The 8,519-nt window shown below is 43.5% G+C and overlaps 1 protein-coding gene and 1 long non-coding RNA gene across 2 annotated transcripts in view; both read right to left on the reverse strand.

Moving 5' to 3' along the window:
* Window positions 1–528, reverse strand: part of LOC113744674 (uncharacterized) — a 5,040-nt gene extending 4,512 nt beyond the window's left edge. Inside the window, exons 1-2 of the long non-coding RNA XR_003461730.1 lie at window positions 410–528; window positions 18–21 (exon numbers count right to left, since the gene is read on the reverse strand). This is a non-coding gene — a long non-coding RNA (uncharacterized LOC113744674). The remainder of the gene's footprint in view (window positions 1–17; window positions 22–409) is intronic.
* A 2,938-nt stretch (window positions 529–3,466) lies between these two features.
* The window catches only part of decr1 (2,4-dienoyl CoA reductase 1, mitochondrial), a 7,152-nt gene continuing 2,099 nt past the window's right edge, over window positions 3,467–8,519 (reverse strand). The window contains exons 2-10 of the mRNA XM_010753511.3: window positions 7,795–8,000; window positions 6,216–6,273; window positions 5,911–5,997; window positions 5,422–5,569; window positions 4,525–4,624; window positions 4,364–4,436; window positions 4,144–4,290; window positions 3,926–3,988; window positions 3,467–3,805 (exon numbers count right to left, since the gene is read on the reverse strand). Coding sequence (XP_010751813.2) covers window positions 3,746–3,805; window positions 3,926–3,988; window positions 4,144–4,290; window positions 4,364–4,436; window positions 4,525–4,624; window positions 5,422–5,569; window positions 5,911–5,997; window positions 6,216–6,273; window positions 7,795–8,000 — 942 coding nt within the window. The 3' untranslated portion in view covers window positions 3,467–3,745. The remainder of the gene's footprint in view (window positions 3,806–3,925; window positions 3,989–4,143; window positions 4,291–4,363; window positions 4,437–4,524; window positions 4,625–5,421; window positions 5,570–5,910; window positions 5,998–6,215; window positions 6,274–7,794; window positions 8,001–8,519) is intronic.

Consider the following 8,519-nt stretch of genomic DNA (forward strand, 5'->3'; position numbering starts at 1 on the left):
CCATCCGCTTGGACTACCTTCCTTCTCCTTCCCTCTCCTTCAAGGGAAGGGACAACCAGGATTTGCCTAGCCGGCACGGTTCAGGTGACGATGTAGTCAACTTCCCTTTACTGAAGATCCTGCTTTCAAACCGTTGACTATCCCTTCCCTCTCCCCTTAGGGGTGGGGTGAATGGTCCTGACTAGGTCGCCCGTCTCCCTCGCCTTCCCTCTTCCCCCTAATTATTGGTGGTTGATGGTTGGGGGAGGGGGACACGGGGTTTGCCGAGCTGGCGCGGTATTGGTGTAGGTGTAGACACACCTCCCTTTACTGAACACCCTGTCCCCTCTTCTCGACCTTATCTTACCTGCCCTGGGGCGCTCCTCCCTGGTTTTGGTGTGACAGTCCTGGGGCCCTCCCTATCCGACACCAGGGGTGCAAAACGGGGGGTGATTGCCTGAGTGACATGCGTCGGCCAGTGCCTTGCCCTTGGCTCCCTACACCAAACCTTGTGCGTCGTCGGACCACAAGGGGGGAGTCATTGAGATAGTTCCCCTAACCTAACCCTAACCCTAACCATATATATATATATATATATATATATATATATATATATAATATATATATTATATATATATATATATATATATATAAATAAAATCATCACCCTTTGGTGATATCCAAGACAGCTACAAGTACCTTGGTCTCCCACAGGCTAATGGAAACCATGAAGAGGCCACAAGGAAGTCAGCCACAGCCAAATACCTCCAGAGAGTAAGGCAGGTCCTGAAAAGTCAGTTGAATGGTAAGGACAAGGTCCAAGCCATCAACATGTACGCACTACCAGTCATCAGATACCCCGCTGGCATCATAAACTGGCCAAAGGAGGAGATAATAGCCACAAATATCAAGACCAGAAAGATCCTCACCATGCATGGAGGGTTCCATCCCAAGTCCGGCACCCTGAGGCTATACACTAAGTGGAAAGGAAGGCCGAGGGCTAGTGAGCGTCAAGGCCACGGTCCAGGAAGAAACATCGAGAATACATCAGAAAGATGGCCCCGAAGGATGAACTGCTAAGTGAATGTCTCAGGCAGCAGAACCCTGATGAGGGTACAGAGGAGAAGGAACAGACAACCTGGAGGGACAAACCCCTACATGGCATGTACCATCGTCAGATAGAGGAAGTGGCTGATATCAAGAAATCCTACCAGTGGCTGGATAATGCAGGACTGACAGACAGCACACAGGCACTAATCATGGCAGCACAAGAACAGGCCATAAGCACAAGAGCCATAGAGGCCAGGATCTACCAGAGTAGACCAGACCCAAGATGCAGACTGTGTAAAGAAGCCCCTGAGACAGTCCAACAGGGTGTAAGATGCTAGCTGGATCAACGTACATGGAGAGGCACAACCAAGTGGCTGGGATAGTATACAGGAACATCTGCAACCAGTATGGAATAGAAGTACCTAAATCCCAATGGGCCATACCACAGAAGGTGGCTGAGAACAACAGGGCCAAGGTGCTATCTCTCCCATTTTGGCTTCCTTGCATTGGCTGCCTATTAAATCTAGAATAGAATTTAAAATTCTTCTCCTTACTTTCAAAGCTCTTCATGGTCAGGCACCATCATATCTAAAAGAGCTCATAATACCTTACTACCCCTCTAGAACACTGCGCTCTCAGGACGCTGGGTTCCTTGTGGTTCCTATAGTTTCCAAAAGTAGATTGGGAGCCAGAGCTTTCAGCTATCAGGCTCCTCTTCTGTGGAACAAACTACCTTTCTGGGTTCGGGAGGCAGACACGGTCAACACCTTTAAGAATAGACTTAAGACTTTCCTTTTTGATAAAGCCTATAGTTAGGGCTGGCTCAGGTCATCCCTTAGTTATGCTGCCATAGGATTAGACTGCCGGGGGACCCCACCCAGGGTTATGCCTAGCCAGGCACGGTATTGGTTGAAGATGCACACATCTCCCTTACCGAAAACTCTCTCTCTCTCTCTCTCTCTCTCTCTCTCTCTCTCTCTCTCTCTGTCTCTCTCTCTCTCTCTCTCTCTCTCCATCTCTCTATCTGTGGACATGTCTCATTAATGCATGTTACTAACCAAACTTCCCCGGAGTTTCTGTGCTCTGTCGTCCAGCAGGTTCTCGTGGATCGTGGCTGCTGCTGTGATCCTGCATGACGCCCACTACATATATTATTACTGTCATTATTACTACCATATCTATTACTGTAATCATTTTTATCATTCATTATAATTCATTGTCATTTTATCAGTCATTGTACAATATGTTTGTGTTGATTTGTCCTGTACACGTGACATCCATTGCACGTCTGTCCGTCCTGGGAGAGGGATCCCTCCTCTGTGGCTCTTCCTGAGGTTTCTTCCACATTTTTTCCCTGTTAAAGGTTTTTTGTGGGCAAGTTTTTCCTCACTCGAACCGAGGGTCTAAGGACAGAGGGTGTCACTCTCTGTACAGATTGTAAAGCCCTCTGAGGCAAATGTACTTTGTGACTTTGGGCTATACAAATAAAATTGATTTGATTTGATTTGATTTGCTGTGGGACTTCAGGTTCCAGACTGACAAACAGGTCCTGGCTAACCAACCAGACATAGTGGTGGTGGACAAAGAGCAGAAGAGGGTAGTGGTGATAGATGTGGCAATCCCAGCTGATGCCAACATCAGGAAGAAGGAACATGAGAAACTTGAGAAGTATCAAGGGTTGAAAGAGCAGGTCAAGGGTTGCGTGGTCCCCGTGGTAGTGGGGGAAATTGGGGCAGTAACCCCCAAACTGGGAGAGTGGCTCCAGCAAATCCCAGGACCAACATCTGAAGCATCAGTCCAGAAGAGTGCAGTCCTAGGAACATCGAAGATACTGCGCAGAACCCTCAAACTCCCAGGCCTCTGGTAGAGGACCCAAGCTTGAGGATGACATGGATACCACCCCGACGGGGTGAGGAGATTTTTCTTTTTTTAATAATTATTATTTTCTGAAATAAGGCATACTGGCATAGTAACCCAAAGTAACCCAAGTTAGGTTATTTTTGACCCAACTCCTGGGTTAAAAAGGGACAAACTAATTTCTGGGTTATTTCAAACCAGAAAATTGGGTTGTTATTAATTCATATTATTATATTAACTACAATGATGGGTTATTTTAACCCAACATTTGGGTCAGTTATTTAACCCAGAAGTTGGGTCAAAAAGAATAACCCAAAAACAGTTTTTAGTGAGTGCTTCACATTAAGTTTGTTCGTTCATTTGTTTAAAATTTTTTAAATTATGTTATTGAAATGGATGGAAATTTTCTATGAAATGTAAAGTAATTTTTTGAGTGTACCAGTATTCTTCATATGATAGTGTTTTTGTCCCATCTCAATTTCTTTTTAAATTTATATTACTCTGTTGCTCTCTTATACTCCAGTATATGGATATCTGTTGTCATTCATACATACATGTCATAAACCTTGAAATAGACTTATTTAATTTCTCAATCATTCATTTATTAAAGTGATGAATAGGTTAATGTGACACTTCAAAGTTCGTCATCTCAGTCTGACAGTTTACATACATAAAATATTTATATGTTAACTACATATGATATGACACTGTTGGACTTAAAAAAGCCCCGCCAGCTACAAGCACCTTGTCCTGCTAAAAACCAGAGGTGAATTATTTATTAAAATCTACCAGATTCTTTCGCCATCATGACATCACCAGGTGGGTGTGTACACCTGTGTAGTGATCCAATTGGTTGTTTTCAGGATCCTTTGGTGCTTTTGATCATCACCTCCATTATCTTCCACTGATCTGCAGTCACCTGAACACAAACACACATTATTGATAACACTGTGACAAAATATTGGATATGATTCAACATTAATTAGAATGATTAGTATCATATGATTATCAATTAATGTAATTAATCTGTTTCATTTACTCTGCGCAGCTCGTTAAACTCTCCGGCCATCGATACATATTCTCCTCCATCCAATCGGATCACCTGAAGACAAACAAGCATCTCAGATCAGTCATAACTCTGGTCTCAGATCAGTCTAAACTGTCTTCAGGTCAGTCTTGCCTCTAGTCTCAGATCAGTCTAAATTGTCTTCAGGTCAGTCTTACCTCTGGTCTCAAATCAGTATAACCCTAACTTACTGCTCCAGACATCCAGGTAGCGTAGTCACTGCTCATGTATGCGGCCAGGTTTGCGATCTCTTCTGGTTTTCCAAGTCGACCCGTCGGGATCCTGTCGATCATCGCCTTCTCAAAGGCTCCAGTCGGGTCCAGACGGCTAAACGCTCCCTGAACACAACAGACAGGTACACAGGTAAACCACAGACAGGTGAACATGAGCATGTGACCAGATGGGCAGTACCTTGGTTCTTATTGGTCCAGGCTGGATTATGTTGAACCTGTGGCCATAGCGCCCCCACTCTGCAGCCAGAGACCTGACACACAACAACCATGTTACCATGGCAACCACACATTAGGTAGGATTAGTCATGATGACAGATCATGTTGTGAAATGTGACTGACTTGTAGAGCGCCTCGACTCCAGCCTTCGCTGACGCGCTTGGAACCACAAATCCAGAACCAGACTCAGCATAGATGGTGGTGATGGCCAGGAAGGACGCACCTGAATGACAATAGGAAGTAAACAAGGAAACACCCAGTGACATGCAGGCAGGAGAGGCAGGAGAGACAGTGTCACTTATCATCATGAAAAAAATATGTATATATTAAACAAATTAAATGGTTTTCTTTATCAAATGGTTTGTTTATAGATTGTTTATTTAAAAAAAATAATTTTCACATTTCCCGTTCAAATACAGGAAGAGATGCACCCTCACAAACTGTGCTCTGCCGTGCAATGACAGCGTGTTACTCTCTCTCTGTATGTCAATCAAATGTTTCAAACACTTTTAATATATGCCACCCCGACTTTCCATAGTTTAGCTGATGTATATGACATATGTATAACCTGTTTCGCAGTGAAGAGGCACTAGGTGAGGCAGGCAGTTCTGCTGCATTGTAGGGGGCAGTGATCTCCACTGAGACAGAGACTTTTAAAACTGAAAGTAATGGACATTTTTGTCCAGAAGGATTGGCGCATTGACTTCATTTATAAGTAAGGGTAAGACCATAACATTTTTTAAATGAAATGTGCACCACGTGGTTAGAGTTAGTGTGTGTATACTAACTGTGATGCTGATATAAGATATGAAACATAACTGTTAACTGCTGCAGGTCACATGGTGAATAATCTACTCTGTTCATATATTTGTAAATCTGAGTCAGTGCCTCACCAGCCATGAACCTCACCGCACGTCATTGGAAACACCTGAGAGTTGGTGAAGGGGTGTGGACCTGCTCTGCTTGAAAACATCTCATCTTGTTTTAATTAAAGTGAATGAGTGCCTGATGACCTCTGACCTCTCTGCTTCTTTATCAGTCTTTTGCCGAGCTCCAGCGTGATGAACGCTGTCCCGTTCAGCACGATGTCAGTGATACTTTTCCAGCCGTTTGGTGACAGACGTTCTGACGGACAGACAAAGTTTCCTGCTGCATTGTTGATGATCACCTGGACCAATCATCAAGCACAAGCACTGTGATGTCATTGTTAACGGTCAAAGATCTCCAACCCTAACCCTCCAACTTACCCTAACTCTCCTCTCCAACACCACCAACAGCTGGACATGATAAATCTGTCCCTCTCTACAACTGTCAGTTATTATTGCTGTACTTCACATCCCCGTCACACTGTTTCACTTTTTTTGAGTCACTAAATGACTAAATGTAGACGTGACTCATTAAACACCTCGACTCCATCTGCTCTCATGTGTTTGTACTGTACTGTACTGTACCTGACCACATCTGGACATGTGTATGTGTGTGTGTGTGTGTGTGTGTGTGTGTTGTTACATCAGGTAGTCCAGTCAGAGTTTCCATCTCGTCAACACAACGAGAGACGGCCTGAGCATCTCTGACATCACACTGAACCGCATGCACCTGAAGACAAAGCGAGAGGGAGGGGGGCCAGGTGAGACCAGTCACATCTGTCTCAGATCATCATGAATGTTGTGAGAGGCTGAAGCAGCTGTTAATGTTCACTAACTCATACAGCTGGTTTGTACACCCTGAGGCTGGTTCAGGTGAGACCAGGTGAGTCTGTTGTTACTCTAATTTGGTCTGGTCCAGTTGGTTTCAGTCTGGTTCAGGTCTGTCACCTTGTTTCCAGTCTGGTTGCTGATTTCTTTGGCTGCTTGCTGCAGAACGTCTAGCTTCCTGAAAACAGAAACATGAACCAGATTTTATTCAGAAGAAATTAACCTTCATCAGAGACCTATCCCAACCCTCACAGAACAGGAGAGACCAGGTGAGACCTAACCCAAAGCATGGATTCACACAGAATCAGGCACCACGGAAAAAACAGAGGATTCTTCATTCATTTCACTGGAGGATCGTGAGTTTCCACATCGGCAGTCCGCAATACGGGTTGCTGCAAAAAAAAAACGCACCAACGTGCGGGAGAGAAGTTGAGCCAGATCCAACTTTTGGAAAAACGGAGCCTGACGTCACACTCCACAAACCAATCAGACACTCAGATCGACCAAACCTCCACAGAGAGCCTGAAATGTCTCTGAGACTGTCTCTGAGACTCTCCAGGTGGATTCACAGACTAAACTCTGATAATCTACCTGTGTGTGTGTGTTCTCACTTTGATTACATGATTTTACATCGCAAAATATAATGACACAAAGAAGTTTAATTTGATTTGTGTCCGATGATTAGAGAGAGAGAGAGAGAGAGAGAGAGAGAGAGAGAGAGAGAGAGAGAAATACATTTTGGCTACAAATATGTACTTTACAGCTGTTTTGCAATGTATAAAGCATTAAATCAATAAAATAAATATACTTTATGGAACATTAAATAAGGCATAAATAAAAAAAAAATTATCTAAAATAAACTATGGATCCAGCTGCTCTGCAAATTCTCTGTATAGAACAAAATAAATATAATAATAAGCATAAGCATCAATAAGCAATCAGCATCTTCTGCCTCTCCGAACTTGTCGGATAAGGAGTCGCATTAAACAATGTGTCTGTGATCGATGACTGAGTTTGCATTGACGTCTTGCTGGTTGTGGCACTGGCTTTGTCTTTTTGTTTCTTTATTAATTCGTCGTGAGTGACTGTGCTTTTGTTTGAGATGGTTGAATACATGTGTAGTGTTACCAAGAGGAGCAGCTGTTGCCTTGTAGCAAATCTTGTACATTATGTGCTGCTGCTTCTCGTCGGATTCTTCTCATTCGCTTTCAATCTCACCCACTGTTTTTGAACACCGACACACCTGCTCACTCTTCAGCTGCGTGAGGCAGTATGGGCTCTCCTGTTAGTCAGCGGGGGCGCGTGAAATGGAATGTATTGCGCATGCGCGTCTCTCAGAACTTGTGTAATGAAAAGTGGAAAATAAATTGTTTAAACTCGATTATATGATTTTTGAGATCGTTTGACAACAAAATCAAAATCGTGATCAAAATTCGATTAATTGCACAGCCCTAAGAGACATAGTAGAGCTTTGGTAGGAGAGACAGTAACAATAAGAGAGTGAGCACCGGCCTCCATAAAGCTGCAGAAAAAAAAAGTTATTTTCTGATTGTCTCTGTTACATTCAGCAGGTATAGACATGCCCATGGCAACCCAGATCAGCTCCCCTCACTCCCCCACCACTGGACTACGCTGCTACGAGTTGCCGAAATCTCTGATCCGGTGTGAATCCACGCTAACCCTTAAAGTGACCTCTCACCTGCTGGCGATGACACACTGAGCTCCCAGCTGTGAGAGTGTCGTAGTCATGGCTCGGCCCAGTCCTGTCCCGCCTCCTGTGATGAACGCCACCCTGTTGTTGAAACTACCTGTTGGCAACATGGCGTCTTCAACCGGTGGGAAGAAACCCGACTGAGGACTGGAACCAGACTGCTGAGGAAGAACGGTTGCACTGTGGAACCATAACTGAAAGAAACAAGAACCAAGTTCCTTCAAGGTCTGAGGGAGAAGTTTGTATTTAAAGCCACCTTCAGTTTATTGATTTCTGTGAATCACTAATCAATCCTTAAACATGATAAATCACTAATCAGTCATTAAACATGATAAATCACTAATCAGTCATTAAACATGATAAATCACTAATCAGTCATTAAACATGATAAATCACTAATCAGTCATTAAACATGATAAATCACTAATCAGTCATTAAACATGATAAATCACTAATCAGTCATTAAACATGATAAATCACTAATCAATCCTTAAACATGATAAATCACTAATCAAATCAAATCAAATCAATTTTATTTGTATAGCCCAAAGTCACAAAGTACATTTGCCTCAGAGGGCTTTACAATCTGTACAGGGAGTGACACCCTCTGTCCTTAGACCCTCGGTTCGAGTGAGGAAAAACTTGCCCACAAAAACCCTTTTAACAGGGAAAAAAATGTGGAAGAAACCTCAGGAAGAGCCACAGAGGAGGGA

Source organism: Larimichthys crocea, unplaced genomic scaffold (genome assembly GCF_000972845.2).
Source record: "Larimichthys crocea isolate SSNF unplaced genomic scaffold, L_crocea_2.0 scaffold100, whole genome shotgun sequence".
NCBI classification, from domain to species: domain Eukaryota; kingdom Metazoa; phylum Chordata; class Actinopteri; family Sciaenidae; genus Larimichthys; species Larimichthys crocea.